At 40.7% G+C, this 22769-nt stretch overlaps 1 protein-coding gene and 1 pseudogene across 2 annotated transcripts in view; one reads left to right on the forward strand and one right to left on the reverse strand.

Moving 5' to 3' along the window:
* Positions 1-22769, forward strand: part of UBE3D (ubiquitin protein ligase E3D) — a 161204-nt gene that overhangs the window by 71334 nt on the left and 67101 nt on the right. The window contains exon 9 of the mRNA XM_080664137.1: positions 15274-15412. Within this exon, the coding sequence (XP_080520263.1) occupies positions 15274-15412 (139 nt within the window). The remainder of the gene's footprint in view (positions 1-15273; positions 15413-22769) is intronic.
* Positions 9422-9905, reverse strand: LOC308245921 (large ribosomal subunit protein uL22-like; annotated as a pseudogene). The gene has a single exon. The product of its transcript is annotated as a large ribosomal subunit protein uL22-like (transcript).

A 22769-nucleotide genomic window follows, 5' to 3' on the forward strand; every position in this document is an offset into this window, starting at 1 on the left:
ACCAGGCCTGCAGGGGAGGGCAGTTGAGGGTAATCAGACCAGCAGGGAGGACAGTTGGAGGGACCGAGGCCTGCAGGGGAGGACAGTTGGGGTACCAGGCCTGTAGTGGAGGACACTTGAGGGGGACCCAGGCCTGCAGGGGAGAGCAGTTGGGCAAGACCAGGCCTGCAGGGGAGGGCAGTTGGGGGGACCAGGCCTGCAGGGGAGGGCAGTTGTGGGCGATCAGACCAGCAGGGAGGACAGTTAGGGGTGACCAGGCCAGCAGAGGAGGGCAGTTGGGGGAGACCAGGTCAGCAGGGGAGGGCAGTTGGGGGGGACCAGGACTGCAGTGGAGGCCCGTTTTGGGGGACCAGGCCAGCAGGGGAGGGCAGTTGTGGGGGACCAGGCCTCCAGGGGAAGGCTGTTGGGGGACCAGGCCTGAAGTGAAGGGTACTTGTGGGGGGACCAAGCCTGCAGGGGAGGGCAGTTAGGGGAGATCAGGCCAGCAGGGGAGGGCAGTTGGGAGGGACCAGGCCCGCAGGGGAGGGCAGTTGGGGGGACCAGGCCTGCAGGGGAGGGCAGTTGGGAGCCAGCAATCCTGGATTGTGAGAGCGATGTCCAACTGCCCGTTTAGGCCCCATCCCAGTGGGATCGGGCCTAAACGGGCGGTCGGACATCCCTCAAGGGGTCCCAGATAGGAGAGGGTGCAGGCTGGGCGGAGGGACACCCCCGCTCGTGCACGAATTTCATGCACTGGGCCTCTAGTGTTATTATAAAGACCAAGTGAACTGATAATATGTGAATGATAGCATATAAGATACTATGCCAATTTTCATTCTGCACAAATTATAAACATCATGGTAGGGCAATTTTAATACATGGTTTCTAAGGTGAAAAACTAGAATGCTAAGAAGACTCATCTATGTAACACAAAGAAATGGAATGTTTAGGAGGTGGGGAATGTTTAGCTTAGAGAAAGGTCAGGAGAAGGAGTAGATGTTGTCATATATTTTCTGAAGGCCTCAGGTTCTGAAGGGTAGATTTCAATCCATTTAAAGAACTTCTTTGTGATGAGTCTCCCTGTTACCGGAGTTTTTCAAGCAAAGACCATACAGCCACATGTGAGGAATATTGGAGAGGGGCTTCCTTCCTCTCAGGTCAGTTTCTACCCTGGGGTTCTATGATGAAACCTAACAAATTTTTAAAGTTGGGTTAAGATTCCTGGTCACAGATTTTTAGGTCTGAGAAACACTGACAATGATAGCCTTGTGATGGGATAAAAATTGCAGAAAACGATCTATAAGCTGATTAAAAAAATAATTTAGTAAATGTTTATTAAAACACTTACCACATTGCATGGTGGTATGCTAGGTAACAAAGCATTTTTAAAATCCCATCTCTAGCCCTGGCTCAGTGGATAGTCTCTGCCCATGCATGGACTGAAGGGTCCTGAGTTTGATTCCATTCAAGGGCACTTACCTTGGTTGCAGGTTTGATCCCTGACTGCAGTGGGGACACGTATGGGAAGCCACCAATGGATGTGTCTCTCTCACATTGATGTTTCTCTCTGTGTGTCTCTTCCCCTCCCTTCCAATCTCTTTAAAAAAAAATCAATGAAAAAAATATCCTCAGGTGAGGATTAACAAAAGAATAAAAATAAAATAAAAAGCCATCTCTAGAACATAGGAGATGTTCTGTTCTGTTTTCAATCATCCTCTCACCTTTTAAATGCACTGTGTCAGTCTTGATCTTCCCAGGTCTAATAAGGGAGGTGATAAAATTCTGACATTGCCCACTAATGTTCTTGTTATTCCAGCTGATTTAGTTTCCAATTTTGTTAGAACTCTCCTGCATACACTTTAATTCTCCAGGGTAGAGTCAAAATGAGTTGGAATGACCTCCTAAAAAATAAAATGGAAAAATAGATCACCTTACACTAAATATGTTTTTGCATCATAGGCTTGAGGATAAAATGTGGTTAGATGAGTAATGCATCAGAACCTTAATGCTATTTAAACATACGGATGAGTGCGCTGTGTGTATTTTGTGTATTTAAAATTGAGATTTTGTTGGACCAGTGTCTTTCATTTGGTATACTTCATGGTGATTTATCATAATAGACTGCTTTAAATAATCTGAAATAGCAAGACATATGAATTTCAACAATAACTTCCCCAAGGCTAGAGAAGTCAGCCGGAGCTCAAACTGCTAGGTAGACTTTTTTTTTTCTTTTTTTCAAACTCATATGCAAGTGTAAAACTTTCATGAGGCTGCTTTAACGAGGCCCTTTGGGATTTAAGGTTATTTATCTAAACCCTTATTAAAAATGAAAACTTTTCTATGTTTAGCCTGGTAAAGCAAAACTGATCCTAACAATACTGTAAGCTGGAAGAATGAAGACCGTTCTGCAAACTGACTCAAAAATAAAGTTTGGAGACTTTGGGGCTAGTGTCTTCCGCATGGACATTATGGTAATGGGATAGCGACAGCACAGCCAGTATTTCAAAGTCTCCTTTAATTAAAAACTCTTAGCTCTGCTATGCTGGTAATTTAGGGTTTGACGTGGCTTATTAAAATAACTCCCAGCCCCGGAGCCCTGTCTTCACAGAGCACTCCACTGTCCCTACTGGAGTCAGGTTGCCCCAGGACTGTGTTGCCTGGTACAAGTGAGCACCTTTTTATTTATGGTATCTGCACTTGTTGAAGTCTATCTGTATTTCCGCCCTCCTTCACTGAGAAGTGGGGCATGCGAGATTGTTTCTAAGATTAATGTGCCAGAATCACTCTGTACATAACCCAGGGGAAGAGCTGGAGCTGCTGCAGGAAAAATTTTGTAATCTTGAAACGTGTTCAGCTTCTTTGTAGGTATGTTCTGGTTTGATGAGTCTGGGTGCTGCAATAAATCTATTCTTAGACAGACCCTGGGAGCTAGGATTTTAAATTATCTGTAATGCAGTACAATTTTAGAGAGTGAGGACATGATGAGGGGAGAAAGCAATTGTTGCATAATCAGGGTCAAGATCTTTTGCAGACTTTAAGAGCTCATCAGAGTCATTTTAGTTTGGATGTGACCATTCCAGTTGGGAACAATTTTAAGATGAGAAGGTGGGTGGGTAAATGGATGAATGCATGGATAGAAAGGTTGGGTAGAGAGATGGACAGACAGATAAAACTACCTAATCGTTTTTGGTAATATGATTGTTGGTGACTAAATTTCTGAGTAAGAAAAAAAAGAGGATAGACATATTTGAATGAGATCTTGGTGAGTGCAGAATTTTGAAGACATTTATAAATGAAAACTGTTAGCCAGAGAGCACTTTTTTTGTTTTGTTTTGCTTTCAAGAGTCTAATTTCAACAGTTAACCTTAATAGTACTAACATAAGTCATTGAAAATAATGTATCACCTAGTGGAGTCTGGGGACTTCTGAATTATCATGTGTGTTTCATAGGAAGTGAAAATGCTTCCAAGAAAGTAGAGAGAGAAATTAGAGTGTAAATCACACAGATGATATTTCTAAGGAGGGAAATACAGAACCACCAGCAGGTGATTATGGTTTAGAGTATGAAGGAGACAAAGGGCAAACACCAAAAGAGATGATGATGGCAGAAATATTGGCTGAAGGTCAGCGATAGAAGCAGTACCAGCATAAAAATTTAAACAGGTCAGGAAATGTCAAAGTGAACTGAAGTTTAAGAACTTCTATTGCAAATGGGAGGAAGACTGTGTGTACACTTAGTTTTAACTCTTCAACTTGAGCAGCTGTTTTAGCAGTTGAGTTGCTAGGCACTGTCAGGAATAGAATATTTTAATTTTGGAGAAACCCAACTGTTAGAACAGCTGTTTGGTCTGATTAGACTTAAGCTGGCTCTGCTTAGGCTGCAAGACCTAATGGGATCACAGCACCAGGCATATTGGCTGTTACGGTTTTATTGGGCAGTCCAAAAATATGAACGGATCCTAGGTTGGATATTATGCTGGGCACTGACTTTCCAAAGAAGCCAGATTCCCTGGTTTTGTTGTGGCAAAGTGCTAAGGCAGATAATATGGCCATTTACCTTGTTCCAAGTTCATGGAACTTACCTGAAATAATTTTGCCTTACATTGCTTGGATGCAAGGTTTTCTCTAGACACTTAAAAAAATAAAATAAAAATGAAGAAGCGGGCTCCCTAGTTTCATTATCATCCTATATAATAAAAGAGTAATATGCAAATTAACCATCACTCCACTACGCCCACAAGCCACACCCACAAGCCAGTCAGGAGCGAATATGCAAATAAACCCAACCAAGATGGCTACGGCCATAGAGAGCAGGAGGGAGGCTTGGGTTTCCCCAGCGATGGAGGAAGCCAAGCTTTACGCCTACCCTTGCTGGCCTAGGCCTCCACTCAAGGCTACAAAGTTTCAATGATAGAAAATACATAAATCCAAACAGAAATGGCGGCAGCCACGGAGCTGGAAAGAGCAGGAGGCTAGGGTTGCCCCCGGTGATGGAGGAAGCCAAGCTTTCCTCACACCCTGGCTGGCCCAGGCCTCCACTTAAGGCTACAAAGTTTCAATTATAGAAGATACATTAATCCCCCCAAAAATGGCTGCTGCCACGGAGCAAGCAGAAGGCTTGGCTCCGCTCCAGGCTACAAAGTTTCAATTGTAGAAGATAAATAAACCCCAGATCCCAGGGCCTCCACTTGGGTCGCCAGGGGGCGTGGCCAGCCTGCAAACCACCACAGGCCCCTCGCCCAGGCCGCCCCACGCCCCAAGGGAACCCCCACCCTGATCCGGGACATCCTTCAGGGCAAACCAGCTGGCCCCCACCCGTGCACCAGGCCTCTATCCTATCTAATAAAAGAGTAATATGCAGATTGACCATCACTCCAACACACAAGATGGCTGCCCCCATGTGGTCAAAGATCCTGCCCCCATGTGGACACAAGATGGCCACCACAAGATGGCCAGCAGGGGAGGGCAGCTGGGAGGGACCAGGCCTGCAAGGGAGGGCAGTTGGGGGCTATCAAGCCTGAAGGGGAGGGCAGTTAGGGGTGACCAAGCCAGCAGAGGAGGGAAGTTGGGGGCGACCAGGCCTGCAGGGAAAGGCAGTTGGGAGGGACCCAGGCCTGCAGAGGAGAGCAGTTGGGGGGGACCAGGCCTGCAGGGGAGGGCAGTTAGGGGCAAACAGGCTAGCAGGGGAGTGGTTAGGGGGTGATCAGGCTGGCAGGCAGAAGTGGTTAAGGGCAATCAGGAAGGCAGACAGGCGAGCAGTTGGGAGCCAGCAGTCCTGGATTGTGAGAGGGATCCCAGATTGGAGAGGGTGCAGGCTGGGCTGAGGTACACTCCCCTCCCCCATGCACGAATTTCATGCACCAGGCCTCTAGTCTCTTAATAATAGGTATTATACCTGCTGAAGTTGTCTCAAGTAGTCAGTCATTTATAGTACTTATTTTGTATCTTTTGTTACCTAAGTAAAGAATCCTGTTAATAGCAACCACCAAGTTTGTCAAGTTGTAGGCAACATAATTTTAATATCTAGAACAACTTGAGTGATGGTCACAATGATAAAAATCTGGAATGCTAAATCTACCATCTTAAATACCTTTTCTGAGGGAAAAGACTACTGATTAGTTTCAGGTAAATTAAAGATTTCAAGAACTTATTAAGATGATTTGATTTCTTGCATAAAAATGAATTTTGCTAGATGTAATGTTAATACATACATTAAACATTCAGAGATAGGTTTCATTCTATATATTTTCAAAGTGAAAATACTTACATGATCACCAAAATGGTCATATTAATGCAAACATTTGAAACAATATGGGGGGGGAAAAGCTGAATTATTTTAATCTTGGTTTTCAAAGAAAGCTGCTATCAACATTTTGGCACTATATCTCTTTATGTACATATACAGCGTGGTGCAAAAGTAGGTTTACAGTTGTTCATGTGGAAAATAAGGTGATAATAAGTAACAATATAAGAATAAACTCTGTTATTCATACTCACAACGTAAGCCTACTTTTGTCCCACCCTGTAGTCAGAAAAATCTGATTAGAATATTTAACTGCCCATAAATTAATTTTAGCTGTATGTGTTGTTTTTTATTTTACATTTTCTTTTTAATTTGTCAAAATATTGTGACTGTCTTTTCATGTCAAATAGATCTACTAGTATAGTCATCATTTAGCTTTTGATTTTTAGGGGTTTCATACTTTGAAGTTTTAACTTATTTTTGCTAGTTTTTAAAACTCAATGATGGAAGTAATTAGAAAGCAGAATTGAAGATGATGCTTGGGATGTTAATAAAAGATGAACTCGGGTATCAAAAGTACAATTTTGATACTTTCACTGAAAAATGTACACGTTTCTTTTAGTAACGAAAGCAAGTTTATATGTTTTTAATGTTTATATCAATAACTGAACAAGAAATACTTTGGTTATAAGTTAAATATTTTGGATTATCAAGAAATGTTGTTTTGTTTTCTTCCTATTTCCTAGGCTAAAAAATGCAAACTTTACTCATTAAATTTAAAAAGAAAATTTCTTATTATACTATGAATTGGTTCAGAGGATGACAGTATTTTTATATTGACAGTATGATACATTACTATTAAAAAAGCAGAACAAGTTAGCTTTTCTAGTTCTCCTAATACTGGTAAATTCAGATGCTTAGCTGTCTTTCTCTAGTTGTTGAAAGTAACTTTAAAACCTTTCTAGAATAGTGATTTCTTGAATAAACCATGTTTAACACGTGCCCCCTGCCTCAATTCACACACAGTTAATAAACAGGAATGATTACCACATTTTAAGTATCTTTTTCATACCTTGGTAACAAATATTTACAATAGCCTCTCCAAAATGAATGAACATAGAATAGTGAAAGCCAGATAGCGGGGATAGTTCATTTCAAGGGTGTGGTTAGAAGGAAAGAAAAGCTGCATATTTAATAATCTTAAAAAGTCATAGTCTTTGGAGGTTTTGATGAAATTCCTCTTCGGTTCCAAAAGCTTTCATTTAACAATATTTGGTTTTGCCTTGGAAAAATTTAGTCAGGTATTCCCTTCTTTGACTCAAGATGCTTTTCTAAGGTGTGCCTCTTAATCCATAAAATCTTTGAATAAAACTTTGAAGCATATTTGCCAGTGTCTACTAGTATACTCAGATCTTTTTAGGGTCAGTTCGTGGGTAAATGATAGATATAAAGTTTAGGACACTGTCAGGCCTGACCTGATTGATCTTACTGTTTATTTTATTAAGATACACATTAATAACATTATTACAAGGGAATTGAATTTAAGTTGGTAGAAATTAAATTTCTATATACCACGCTTGATAGCTCATTTGGTTAGAGAGCATCATCTGAATATGCCAAGGTTGTGGGTTCGATCCTCAATCAGGGCACATATAAGACATACAAAAATCAACAAATGAATGCACGAAATAGTGGAACAACAAATCGCTGTTTCTCTTTTCTTCTCTCTCTCTCTTCCTCTCTCTTCCCCTTCCCCTCTTTCTCTAAAAAATAAAAAAGAATATATATATATGTATGTTAATTTCAAAATTGATTCTCTTACCTTACCTGAAAGGAGTGTGGCCAGTGGGCTTTCACTCTACCAGAGTTACACTGACATGTGACTTCACAAAAGGTCTGAAGTCTTAAACATGAGGACATTTCCTAAAATCAAGGACTCTTGCTTAGAGAACATGAGTAGGTAAGCGATCTTGGCATTTGGATTCTCGTCTCTTCTTATGAAGGGACAGAATTTTTAGTCATTAGGATTTGTCTTCTAATGGATCAGAGAGAGCCACTTGTGACTCAGAGTCATGCAGTTCATTGCTAATATCTCAGATACCAAAATTGGCCAGGCCTAATTCATCTGAATTGAGCTATACCACTGTCTTCTGCCCTCTTATGAAGGAAAGGTGTATGGATTTCCAAGAGAAGGCCATCTGAAAGTGGACTTAAGAAGAGGTGTAAGAGAAGCCAAGAATACTGAAGATGACAGTGTTCTATAAAGGCAGGGAAGGGGAGGGTTGGATATGGTGCAGACCACCTAACCCTAACCCCCTTCTGAAGCCAAGGACTGGTAATGCTCCAATAGATCATCTCTTCTCTGTAGACCAAACATGGTTTCATTGTACCTGTCAGTACAGTCACTGACAATCCATTTGAACTAAACAAATAGAAAACTTATTAATTGAACCAGGCCTAAGAAATAATGAACAAAAAGTCTCAAACCCTTGCTTTGTACTTTATGCATCATAAACATTTTTATATTCACATTGATAGAGGACTTAAACTGGGGTAGAGGGGGTAGTGCTGATTAATGAAAGTGCTGGCTGAGTTGGCCCCTCTGATGGGATAGGGAGTCTAGTGGATGCTCAGTGTGAGGCTTACTTATAAGAATATTATTAGAGTGAATCTAATTTATTACATCTCAGCCCTCATAAGTTGATGTCCAGTGGCTCAGGAAAGTGATTAAAAGATTAGAAGTACATTTCTCAGCCTCCTTTTTGATTGATTTCCTCTGGTCATTGAATGTGGTAAAAATCTGAGCCAGGAGGCTTTCTCTTTAAAAATTCCTTGAAAACTTTACCTATATGGTTACACTTATTAATATGCTAACACAAATATTATGATACATGATAAACATAAAATGAAATTGTTTTAATATTTTATCAAAAATTATAGATTAGAGATCATATTTAACCTAAAAGCAATGGTTCTTACCTTGAAAACATGCTAAGTGAAAGAAGCCAATCAAAAATAAGGGCATGAGTGCTCTTGAGCAATGGGTGGTCTAGAAAGCACTCAAAATTATGTGCAAAATTTTCTTTGTATAAATGAATGCTTCTGTAGAGAGAGAGTCCATAATTTTAATCATACTGTCTTAGAGACCAATGACCTTCAAATGGTTTAAAAACCATTACTTGAAAGCCTTTTTTAAAAAAGTTATCTTTATTATTGAAAGTATTACAGAGGTCCCCTTTCTCTTTTTTCCCCCATTGATCCCCTCGACCACACTCTTTCCCCCACCCCATGCCTTTCCTGAACTGTTGTCTATCCGTGGGCTCTCTTAAAAAAACACACACACACACACACACAAATTTTTGTTGTTTGTCCTCCTTTTATAAATATATTGGAGTTCTATCATAGAGGTTCTACCTTTGGCCTGTGATTTTTGAAGGGTTTTTTGTCTTTTAATAGTACATTGTTTTACTTTTATTATTATTTACTAGAGGCCCAATGCATGAAATTCGTGCATGGGTAGGGTCCCTAGCAGCTGCAGGCTGCCGGCCGGGGCCTCCCTTTGTTCCGTGTGGCCCTTCTGGTGGTCAGCGCACATCATAGAGAGCGATAGAACTCCCGGTCGGTAGAACTACCAAGGGGACACTTTGCATATTAGGCTTTTATATATAGAGATTTTATGCTGAATTTACTTCTGGGCCATTAAATTTTTGTTGTGTTTTTTAATTTCTTCTGAGATATATTTTTTTTTCTGTGCAGCCTCTCTTCTGGTTTAGGAATAATATGTTCTTTTTCAGTGAGGATCATCTCAGTGTGGCCGGGTACTCTGCCACAAGCTCTCTAAGTTCTGTGCAGCATTTTGGGAGTTTTGTTCACCTGAATGTGCTCAAGGACCAGAGAATCTACATCTAAACCCTTAATTTCAGCATTGCTCTCTGCATTTTCAAACATATGCAGCAAAAATTCAATAGTCTTTTTGGGCCTCCGACTCTGTGTCCTGCCCCACTGTTTGGCCTGGGCATACCTCCCAACTCCACTATTGTAAGGACAGAATGGCACACATTGCTTCTGTAAAGTGACATGGCCTGGGCAGTTTCACAAGTGTTCTTAAAGTGAACAGAAAGATTTGAACCTCTTGATTGCATGATTTTGTGGGGTTTTCTGGGTTAAGTGAATAGCAAGCCATTTTCAGAAGTCACCTCAGGCTGCTTTTGGGAAGAGGGGAGCATAAATTGATGGGCTTATCATTGTGATAGCTTTGAAATTAATTTTAAAAATCCACAGGTATGAACAGTGTTGTATTTTAACATCATTAATAGGTTATTTGCTTTCTTAGGTCTTCCTAGGACTGAAGAGTCCAAATCAGCTAGCTCTTCCCTACTATATTATTTTTTTTTATTTTTTTTATTTTTAAATATATTTTATTGATTTTTTACAGAGAGGAAGGGAGAAGGATAGAGAGTTAGAAACATCGATGAGAGAGAAACATCGATCAGCCGCCTCCTGCACACCCCCTTACTGAGGATGTGCCCGCAACCAAGGTACATGCCCTTGACCGGAATCGAACCGGGGACCCTTCAGTCCACAGGCCGATGCTTTATCCACTGAGCCAAACCGGTCTTGGCATATATTATTTTCTCTTCTCTATACAATTATTTGGACTCATTTGAAATATTTTAATTTTTGGTGGTGTTGTTATGCCTATTTGTTATTTTCACCTATTACATTAAACAACCTCTGTGTTTCCTAGAAGACTGTATTACTTTTCTATTTTCTCAAGTCCTTTCTTGATATTGATTGGTGGTTGATTTATTATTTCACCACTTTTGTTAGAAGTGATAGAACTGAATTTTTTCCCCTTCTTGTTGCCTCTTTCAAAATAAATAGGTCGTAGTTGCTTCTCTAGGGGATTTTGTCAAGGCAGAAGTTTAGGAAGAAGGATGGTGTGTCCTCCACTTGCATTTTGGTCTCTCGGACTAAAGTCACCTGGCTGACAGCCCTGGTCTCCCAGGAAAGCTTTTCCTTTCTCAGTACTTTAAAGTCACAGAAATGGGTTTCAATTGATGTTTAGTTTGCTGTTTCTTTTGAAATACTCCTCATATTGATCTTATAGTGGAAGATTACTGACGTAGGTCTAATAGTCTGCGATATCTTTGCAGGAAATAACAGAAATAATCCAAATGCTGGATTGTTATAATCCTCTGTTTTTATCATTAATGAAATTTGTACTGATTTGAGACTTGGATGGATGGTCTCAAATATCACCTCTGGCTTAATCAGTATGTGCCCTAAGTGCCACATAATGAGTTTGGTTACTGTTTTAAGATAAACCGACTTTTAAGTACGACAGACCATTTCTCCCTCTTTCCTTTTTGCTCTCTTTTCTTTATTTCTTTCTAACTACCAGTAAATTTTTTTAAATATGAAAACATTAGCTGAAATTTTGGGAACAGGTTTCCCATAGCTCTACCTTTCCAAAGCAGCTGTTTTTATTTTTCATGTCCACGTATATGGATGTTCCATGGGATTAAAATATTTTATATGATTAAGATTATAAATTTATAAATTTTAACATTAAAAAATAAGTCCTAGGGCTCTGAAAAATATGCTGTGGGAAAAAGGATGAATATTGGGAATTTCAGCTACATTGAGTCCAGCTGGGTTGTCTAATTTCAAAAATAATGAGATTCAAATGATTTAAAAAAATGGGGTGTTCTAAGATATTTCAAATTTACCCCATTGTTTGCTTTTATTCTTTGAATTTTATTGGATAGAACTAGTTCAAAAATATCTAGTAGACTTTTGCCTTGTGTGTGGTATGGTAAAAACAGAATGAGACTTAGATGGAGATCATGCTTGAGTTTCTTTTCCATCCCTCTCTAACTGTGATCAGGACAACATTCTTCAGCTTTCTGAGCTTCAATAGGGATGAAAATTATTAAATTGCAGAATACTTTAAGGCTTCAATTTAAAATGCCAATGTTGAATTTACATTCCAGGCTAAAGTTTGTGATTACATAGCAACATGAATAATTAACATGTTTAAGTAATTTGTCTTTTCTTTGTAACTATGGTTTATTAGTAGTGTGGTGAATGTCCTTTTGTATAAATTTTGGTGGTTTGATACATTGGGTAGGTTGTATATGAACTTCAGGATCTTATGAGGCAGATAGGCCTGTCCAAGAATGCTTGTCAAAGCTCACTTGATGGTGAGTGGCAAGGCAGTGCTGATGTGTTTTAATTTCTATTTGAGTGTCCTTTTTGATATATCACACCATAGCCATTTAGCAGCCCATTGACACCTTTAAGCAGCATGTAAACATTCCTCTCTCTGTGCCAAAAATCACATGTACATCAAAACATGAACTTGTTCCTGATTGTAAAAATAATACTTGGAAAATAAGAAAGCGTAAGGAAGAAAATATAAAAATCAAGTTATTATCTCCCTCTGATAGAAATAACCATTTATGTTTATTGTATTGCCTTCTAACCTGTTTTTCTCATCATATAACTATTTTGCTTACCATGACAGATGGGTATTTTCCTATGTTCATCTTTACTACCTTTCTAATTCAATTTTTAGAATGTATACAGTATCATAAAGTAGCTGCTTAAGAAGGATAAAACTACTTCTTACAGAGAAGCGAAAAAATTCTTAAGTATTAAAAATACTTTTTAAGCTGAAGGGTTAACATACAGAGGAAATGGCGGATTTGGTTACCTGTGCTTTGTTTGGAGAGGATGAGGATGTGTAGAGAGTCTTCAGCGATCAGTTTGGTACAGTGGACAGAGCACAGCTTTAGATTGGGGCTCAGTTGAGTGAATCCTGGTTCCATCACCTACTAATTGTTTGATTTTGGACAATCGCTTAGCGGTCAGACAATCTCTGACCTTTGATTTCCTCATCTTTAAAGTGGGATGAATACTGCCTGCCATTTAGGGCTACTGTGGGTTTAGAGACAATGGCTATAAGTAAAGTGCCTGGCCTATTATCTGAACATGTTAGCCAAAAGGTAAACAATAGTCAGAAGAAACCCAAGACTTATAAAATTTAAACATACATTCTGGAGAACACGTTTCAGCCATAAAAATAAGTCTGTTATAAAAATATCTATTTGTAAAATTCACTATTTCCCTTTTCTCTTATAAATATAATACTGCCAAAAGAGGAGTAAAGAATATGATGAAAAAGTGCTAGTCTCTCAAAGATGATCTGTGCTCTGGTAGGATCCTTACTTGTGAGCTGCAGCCAGCCCTGTGCAGGCTGCAGTGTTCCCCGAACACCCCTACTGAAGATGCAGCATGACTGGCCCGGGTTAGGTTTCTTTGTTTGTTTGTTTTGTTTTTAATTTTTATTTATTTATTTATTTTTAATTGTTTGAAGTATTACAAATAGTAGTACATATGTCTCCTTTCCCCCCCCCATTGACCTCCCCCCGGCCTCCCCTTCCCCCCAGTACATGCCTTTACCTGCCCTCCCCACACCCCCCCCCCCCCCAGTGTCTTGTATCCATTGGTTATGCTTATATGCATGCGTACAAGTCCTTCGGTTGGTCTCTTACAGCCCCAGCCTCCTCTGCCTTCCTGCTGTTTTGAGAATTCACCTGTGAGTTCCCAAGAGACATTCACAATCCAGGGCAGTGTCAGGTGACCTTGGCTGCAAGAGTTCCAATTCAGAAAAAAGCAAAAACCTTTTCAGGGCACTTTTTAGAAAATAAGAATAAAAATAGCTTTAATGAGCCCTGTTGTAGGTGCTGGGGTAAAATGTATGAATTCTGAAAACTTAAATTGCTTATTGAACATACAAGAATAAGTGAAAAATTGGCTATTTCTTTTAGCCAGTAACAGGTTAAAGCCTGGGTGTGTTTGAGGAAAACCAACACTAATCTAATTTTTATTTCCACATTAGAATGCCAAGGTAGAATAATCCACAGGTTACAGTTGCTCATGTCTGATCTCAGATGAGTCAGAGATGTAGACACAGCCCAGACAGGAACACAAGTAGGGTGGTGGTAAGTGTTGTAATGGATACAAGTATGGTGTTTAGCAAGTAGTTAATTCTTGTAAGGGAAACAGGCCTTCCAGGCTCAGTAAACTGTGACCAAATACAGGTGTATAGCCTAGTGCAGGCCAGAGAATGGAAAGTAACTGGTTTGTGGAGGGCATAAGGAAGGTGCCTGGAGAATGAGCTTGGAGCCACTGCACTAGTACTACATAACGACTTTTACCAAAGGTGGCAAGATTTTTTATTTCCATTCCGGAAAAATGTCAAGAATGTTACATAATTAGTAAAAGCAGAAAGAATAACAGAGCCAGTCAGTATAAAATAATTTTTAAAACACTGAAAAGACACAAAAAATATACGCTTGCTGAAACAGACCAATTTTTAGGAAAGCATACAGTGTCCTCTTCCAGTCTCATTAGAATGCTTCAGAGAGGAGTTGGCTCCGCACCCCACATCAGAAATGTAGCAGCGTAATGAGTAACCTAATGCACTCAGCTAAATGATCTGCTATGACCTGTCATGCAAAGTGTTCAACTCTATTATGTTCTCAGCCACTGCTGCTCCCTGAAGTTTCTGAATTCACCACTGACTTGATTAAAAGTCACTGTTGAGAGAGAAGTTTATAGAAAGGCAAACACACACACACACACACACACACACACACACACACACACACACACACTTCTCTTTAAAAATCAGGACAATGGTAAGAGACACTTTGGTGGGGGCAAAGGCAGGAAATACTCAAGTACTGTAAATAGAGTGATAGCATAAGACTCATGCTACTCTTATTACACTTTCTCATAACGATTTCCTGATTTTCCCCTTTTCTTTAAGCACCAGATGGGAAGTCAGGAAACCAGGATCAGACCCGTATAATTTCCTAAACATCCACCTCATCTCAGACAAGTCTCGTTGCTTTTCTAGCCCACAGTTTCCATCTCTCAAATGAAAGCATTTTCAAATAGAGCTGCTTCACAGGCCACTCTGGAAGATGAAGAGGGCCTCCTGCCATCCCTACCCTTCTAACACCAGCTTTGCTTTTATTGGTGTTATGAATGAGGGCTGTTACAAGGATTCAATCACTTTTTAAAAGTCTGAAAATCACTGAACTGGACGTTCCAAAGGGCATAACCAGCTCAGAAACAATTGCCACATGTGTGGAATGGAGATAACAATAGATCCATTTCACACGTATCTGAGGGTTGACCAAGATGCACATGCAGCTCAGAGCATAGAACATAGAAAGCATTCGGTGTGTTAGCTATTGTTCTTCCCAACCCCAGATTGGTCCCTCACAAGTAAGACTGCATTTCTTGGCTCTTTGAGTATAAAATGACCTGAAAAAAAGGCCTAAGCTATCAGTTTTATACCCCAAATCCTGTAAAATGTCTTGGACATTTAATCTGTGAATTTATAGCATAACTTTTATTTCTTTTTTTTGTACATTGTTTTTCCTCCCACAACTGGAAGTTTTCTTCTCCGTTAGATTCTTGAAATAATTATGACCAGATGCAATTATGACATTGCACATACCAATGTCTTTCAGGCTTGTCAGCTCCTGGGAAAGTGACATCAGCGTCCACTCTCTGACCCTGCCCTCTGCAACCTGCTTGGAGCTGCTGTTGATATTATCAAGGAATAACACCACGCTGCCTCCGTCCCTGCGCTATATGAATTCCTTTCAGGTAAGGAATTGTTCCTACCAGGGTGTGATTTCTCAGTTTTACTTGTAATTGCTTTCTAAGGAGCCTGTCTTTCACAGGAGGTAGTCCACGGAAACCCAGATTTTCACATCGTACTAATAATAAGCATAATGCATGTACTGCCTTGTCTGTCTCTTTTTAAACAAATGAAAAAATGGAGGCTCAGAATTCTCTAGGCAGTTGTTCAATAGTGATGGAATCCATCTCTCTCTTAACTCCAGGGTTTGTTCCCTTAATCTTTCCTGCCTCTGAGAGAAAAGGCAAGAACATTTGACAGAGACACTTTTGAATGCCACTTCCTTTTTCCCAGGTTTGCCCTAGAACAAGGTTCTTCAGCTTGCAGTCAAACTGCCAAGTGGATGCTTAGCAGTGATAGTGTCCTACCCACTCTCAGCACCTGTTCCCTCTCTCCCTGGTCCCACCATCATCATTTTCCCATTCTCCTGGGTATCTATCTATGCTCCAGGTAAAGGACAAGGTCAGAACAGGACAAACAGGACAGCAAATATGGACCAACCAGCAAGAAGACTCCCTCCCTGGTAGGCAGCTAATTGTCACTGAGGTGGCAAATGAGAATGAAGATGTTAGTCACTAAAGTTGTGACCCAATAGCTACTGAGTGTAATTGAACATATCAATGAGTCTTGACAATGGAAAAATATTCACAAACCTTTTGAACCTGGTGAGAAGGCCACATGCCAAGGTGAGAAATGAGTCGATGTGTGTTGATTCTACTTCTGAAGGGTCGCGGGTGTATCCTAAGATAACTTCAGGATCAATGTATATTGCTTGGTGCACCTCTGTGTTAAAACAATATATGAATTCTTCTATGAATTATAGCTCAAAAAATTGATTAAAAAAACATAATTGCTGCAATCTAATTTGCATCCATTTTATCCTGGTAATTTATTATATTGATTATCTCTGTGATTTTCTTCCTGATACCAATTTCAGACTTTGGCCATGGTGTACCTGTTTGTATTTATCATTTATTACTCAATTATCAACTTTAATACTGGACTCAAGGGACCTTAGAAAACACCTTATTTTATAGGAGAGAAAACTGAGACCCAGAGAGATGGATTGAGCTGGCCAGGGACCACACAGCATGTTAGAGACAGAGCTGGAGTTCCCTGGCAAATGCCCAGGTAACTGCATCTACCACCTGAATGCAGTACTCACCCAAGTTTTGGGAGGTGAAGGGTGTGTCAGTGTCTGTAGATGGAGGCCAGTTGTGTCTATCTTGGAATATCCACATCATCCCTTATTCTGTAGTAATTTATAATTATTTATTTGTATGCTTCCCTGAACCAGAAATGGTTTAAAATTCTATCAATCTTTCTTTCTTTTAAGTTTTGCTCTTGGGATTGAACACTGGATAACACCAAAGTTTATATATGCCCACAGACTTTTTTGAAGGGAGGTTAAGAAACTTAACAATGGTTACCTTTGGGGAGTGGGGCTGGAAGACAGTTATTTTTTATTCGTTCCCTCATGTACAGTGTGAAATTTTTATATGGTGCGTGAGTGGGGAGCCAGAGAGATGACTCTGACTTCAAGACTTTACACAGAATATTGGGGAAGATGGAACCATCATCTGTGTGTGATATAAATTGAGAATAATTATATTACAAAGTAGTCTCAGTGCAAGTCTTAGAGATGAAAGGTGAAAGAGGAATCTAAACCGGGTGTGGGGGATTTGAGAGGAGGCTCCGTCCGTATTTCTTCTCCATGAGACGAGGCAGGCGGCCTTGCTGCCTTTGAGGATCTCAGCTCCGGCTCATGTAAACGCAGGGACAGGAAAGCCTGCCCTGCTCTTGGTGGCCTTAGCGTCTCTCCTCTCACTCTAATCACGGGAGCTTGTAGGGCTGTCAGCATGTTAATTACGGAATGACCCTCTCTATTAGTGATTGTACTTCCTCTGGTCTCAGTCCGTTTGCTGAATATTATTGTCAGGAGCACAAACACTTGCCTGATTTCAAAGGTACAGAGAAACTTGTCACAAGATCCTGAACAATGTCTGCTAAAGAGACTTTCCCCTGCTTCTGGCCCTGGAAAGACACATTCTTATTATGGCTATACCAGGAATCGACTTCCCTATGGGGGCCTTCACTCCAAAATAGAGGATTAGTGAAAAGGGGAGGATGTCTGTCAGGATTAGAAAGAGAGCCCTGCTTCTTCATCTTCGTAACACCCCCTTAATCATTTGCTATAAGAGCAAGGAATGGGGCTGCTAATTCTGCCTGTACTTGGGATTTACTTTTTCAATTGGGAGCTACTTTAATGCAGTTCTTTAAAGTGCTGTACTGGCAAGAGCTGTAGAATAATAGAATGACATTTGTCGAAGATACCATCTTTACATTTCCAGTTCTCTTGTATTCCAGGCCGAGTCAGATACTGTGAGCAATGGTGCTTTTTTCTTTTGCTTTTTTTGTAAAAATGTGATTTTCCATTTCTGAGGATTCAAGTGGCACTCCCACGTGAGCCTTATCACTGCCAAATCCCAAAAGGAGAGGTTTATCTTATTAATTAGAGCTATTAATATATATGAAATTGTAACTTCTTAAATTACAGCATAACATTTCTCTCAAGCCAATAGGGATATCTTTGGGTGGATTTGCAATAATTTGGACTTGCACTGAGTTACATACCTGAACATGCCTGGTGTGATTATGAACTGAGAGACTGTAGGATTTGGTGGAGAATCACTTATGTATTGCTAGGCACATACTAGAGTTGTTGTTGCAGCCCCAGGAAGAAGGATGGACTCACCGTGTCACACTCTGTTAAAACTCTTCCATGACTTTTTATTGCAATGAGAATAAAATCCAAACATCTGAACCTGGCCAACAAAGCCCACAGCATGTGTCCCTGCCTCGCCCTTTGGCCTCATGTCCTGCTCTCTCCCTCTCACTTTATTCCAGCCACACCGGCCTTATTTCCTGCTCCCGGCACAAGCTGGTTCTGGCCGTAGAGTCTGTGTACTGGAAGTTTTCTTTGCTACCAGGAGGTGTTCTGGACCAGATTTCAGGTCTGGACCTTCTTTCAGTCTCAGCTCAGGTGCCCCCTCCCCTAAGAGGCCTAGCCTGAACTCCTCATCGAATCCCTCTCTCCCCATCAGCATATTCTATAACCTTATCTTGTTCATTTATTTGTCCTTTTTCCTCTTCTGAAATGTGTGTTAACTGAAAAGAGGGAGAATGTCTGCTCTTGTTCAATATTGTGTCAACAGAACTTAGAACAGTGCTTGGACCAAGAAAGCATATGGGCTGACTGGCTATGGTGGGAGGATACACAAATAGAGCGCAAATCGGCGTGGCCATTTGACATTCTAGAGATGTCCAAAAGATAGAGCTAGTGTAAGCCGTACACACTCCGGGGCAGAAGCAGAGCCCTTTCCTGTTGAGACAGGGTGGACTCCACAGGTAAGTTCAGATTGGAGAGATGTGGGTAAGGTTGAGCACAGTGGGTATCTGTACTGTAATTCCAGCCTGGGGCTTTGTACAGATGAGAAAGCCTGGAAGAAGAGTTCAGCTTTTGGAAAGAGCTGGCAGGAATCAAGATAAGCAGAGTGACTAGTACACAGGACTGGGCTCCCTCTAGGCACTGGAGACCACAGTAAGGAAAAGGGGTGATGCCCAAGCTTTGATGCCAGAAACCCAGATGGTGGGATTGAAGGTTCAAGAACGGGGCAGGTTGCAGGCTGTGGCCATCATGACTGCTGCCAGTTTGATTCCGCTCTAGGTGCTTCAGAACTCTGGGGTGAGGTGGCAGAAGGCCATTTCCATATCCGTTTTGCTGGATGGCAATCCCGCTTCCTAACCAGTAATAGCAGCTTTAAATCTGAATGGCGTGAAACCTTAAGAGCAACCTGGTTGGATCCAGGATTGGGCAGGGCTGCGGGTTTTAATTACTAGGCCTTTTCCTTGGAATACTAGACTATTATTGTAGCAGGAAAGACCAACTAGTCTAATTATCTTACTTTTTAGATAAGGAAATAGACCTCAGAAGGGTAAGTTGATATTGGAGACTAACTGATTCCTATGCTATGCTTTTTGTGCTACACAAAACGCTGACTTCTCTCCAGGTATGAAGGATATTATTTTTCTTATTAGCATTTCCTTATTCCATGGGACACAGGTTCCTTAGGACAGCGGTCGCCAGCCAGTGGTCCATCAAGTCCGAAAGGTTGGTGACCGCTGGTTTAAGGAAACCTTTGGAGCAGCAGTCGCCAACCGGTAGTCTGTGGACCACTGGTGGTCCGTGAGGTCAGAAAGGTTGGCGACTGCTGCCTTAGGATATATAGTAATTATAGAAAATAGTATTTAATAATCATGTATTAATAATGCAGATTTTAAAGGCTAATGTTTATTTAGTGCTTTCTGTTATCCTGGCACTGTTGTCAATGATTAGCTCATTGTCATGAAAAAAATACCATGAGGAAGGTATATTATTATGCCCGTTTCACTTGTGCAGAAACTGAGCCAGAGAGATTAACTTGCCCATGCCTCACAACTAGTAAATGGAGGAGCATAACGTACAAAGCCTGGCCCTAGAATCCCCTGTACTTAATCACCAGGTACTGTTGCCATTTAAAATAACTTTAGTTGAATTAAGATTTTTTTTTATTTTTACTTGCAGGTCTTTTCAGTGCCTTTCATATGTGTAAGGAGCATTGTGACCCTTGCTAGTTAAAGAATATAGTTAATATTATTTCCCAGTTGTATTTGATACTACAAAGACTTTTTCTAGGGGCATTTAATGGGATTAATGCTCTGAGAACACAGGTGGGGAGACACTATCTGTCTGATAGGAAAGATTTAGATGATAAGGCAGAGTACTCACCTCCGTTCTTCCCGGCAGTCTTGCTTATCTCCAACAGAAGTAACACTGCACGTTTAAATGGTGATTGTCAAGAGGATATCATTTTTTATTTTTGGTGACTAGACAGCTCTCTTCTGGTCAGGGCCACCTCGGTGAGATGGTACAACAGGAACGAGATTTGCCTTTGCCATTTCTTAATACACAGTGAATCACAGGAGAGGCCCAGCAGGTCCTGGTTGAACATTGCTTTCCCAGTCTGCACCTGCTTCCAGTTCTATTGCAGTTGGGTCTCAGCCGCTCTAAACACAGTGTAGCTAGGTAGTAACATGGCAGAGGGTCCCATTAATAGATTGAGTCCTCTGGCTAAACTCTGTCTCTCTCCTAACTTATGACTTGACTTCCACTGAGAATTCCCAAGGGGAATCTTCCTTGGAAACTTAATATTCAGCTGAGGGATAAGGAGTGTTCCATAGCCTTGGGCCCTGAGCTGAGGAAACGATTCTTGTCCATTCCCTCACCTTCTCTCATTAACGCTCGCTCCATCCAGCCGCTCCCGGCCATACAGATTGTGTGGATGGGATTGTCCAGAGCGCAGAGCCCCAGAACTGAAGCTGCTTCTTTCCCACAGCTAGATGGCTGAATTCCATAATAAGTTAAAATGTTTTCACAGACATTGCATATTTTTTAAATCCTCATAACAACCCCTATTTTGAAGGTGAGGAAAGTAAGTGATATAGGCAAGTTCACGTAGAATGTAGTTAATAATATTTCCCAGTACTCTGCCTTACTATCCAAATACAGGGTGGTGTTTCAAACCTGGGTCTTCTTATTTATTCCACCTCATGACAGTTACATTAAAGGAAATACTGAGGGGCCCTATTTAACAGTCCTGGGTCTTGTACATACTCTTCTTTACCATTAGGCAGCAAGTGTCTCTTTTACTAATATCCTTTAGAGAACCACAGCCTTCAGCCCTGGGAGCAGCGTGGTGACGTTCTCCAGCATCATAGATTCTGAGCTTCATCAGAGTGCAGGTTTATGCATATGCTGTGTGGTTGAATAATATGGTGAAAACATGTAGAAAGGAAGAAGCAAAGATTTATAGAGCTTATTTTTTACCATAATGTGGTTGCTCAAGGATATTTCTTCAGTTCTAGATGGATTTGAAATCATACACTGTTCAGTGAAGAAGGGTGAAGCAGATGAACTATCTTGAATAAGGGACTCATTCCAGAGAAAAAAAATTCTTAATTATTTTACTTGTATGCAGTTTGATTTTAACTGCAAAAAACATATATTCAACTTCTCAATTGTTCAGAAATGAATAATTTTGCAAATAATTTCCCTATTCAGCTACTTTTTTTACTACTTATTAATACCTATATCAAAAAGAGGGAGAAAGTAACACATGAAAATTTGGTTTTATCATTTGGCCATTTGTTGGTATCTCAGGAGAAAAGCTTTGATTGTTTATGTGTTTGAAGTTGTAGTTTAAGCTTAAGAACTTTTTTAAAAAATGTAATCTACTGGGGGCTCCAAGAAATAGGTAGGTAGAGGCCTTTACAGATCAGTAGCAACACGGGGCTACAGAGAAGAGAAAGTGAAGTTTCTATCTCTACACCATTTTTTTTCTATTCTACTTTTAGACATTGCACTACATAAATGGCTTTCTCTATTAGATGCCATGTTCATCTCTAGGTGAATTATAGATTTAATTATCTTTTTTAAAAAAATCCTCATCCAAGAATATGTTTTCATTAATTCTAGAAAGAAAGGGAGAGGGAGAGATAAACATCGATATGAAGGAGACACATCGATTGGTCGCCTCCCCACATGTGCCCCGACAGAGGAGTGGGTTAACCCACAACCCAGGTATGAGCCCTTGACCGAGAATCGAACCTGTGACCCTTCCGTGTATGGGACAACACTCTAACCCAGCCGTAGGCAAACTACGGCCCGCGGGCCGGATCCGGCACGTTCGGCTGTTCTATCTGGCCCGCGGAGCTGAAAGAGCGGAGGGTTCTCTTGCTCTCCCCTCTGCTCCTTTACTTTGAATTTATATTAGTTCACACAAACACTCCATCCATGCTTTTGTTCTGGCCCTCCGGTCCAGTTTAAGAACTCATTGTGGCCCTCAAGTCAAAAAGTTTGCCCACCCCTGCCTAAACCACTTAGCAACTGTGGCCAGAGTGTCATAATTATCTTTTCTTTAATTTTTATATTTTTATTGTTTAAAATATTACATATACTAGTACATATATCTCCTTTTTTTTTTCCATTGACCTTCCCCCAAGCTCCCCTAAGCCCTATCGCATGCCCTCATCCCCCCTCTCCCCAGTATCTTGTGTCCATTGGTGTGCTTATATGCATGCATACAAGTCCTTTGGTTGATCTCTTTCCCCCTGCTCCCCAACACTCCCCAGCCTTCCTGCTGTAATTTGACAGTCTGTTCGGTGCTTTACTGCCTCTATATCTATCTTTTTATTCATCAGGTTATAATGTTCTTTATTTTCCAT

This window comes from Plecotus auritus (genome assembly GCF_963455305.1).
Source record: "Plecotus auritus genome assembly, chromosome: 4".
Taxonomy (NCBI): domain Eukaryota; kingdom Metazoa; phylum Chordata; class Mammalia; order Chiroptera; family Vespertilionidae; genus Plecotus; species Plecotus auritus.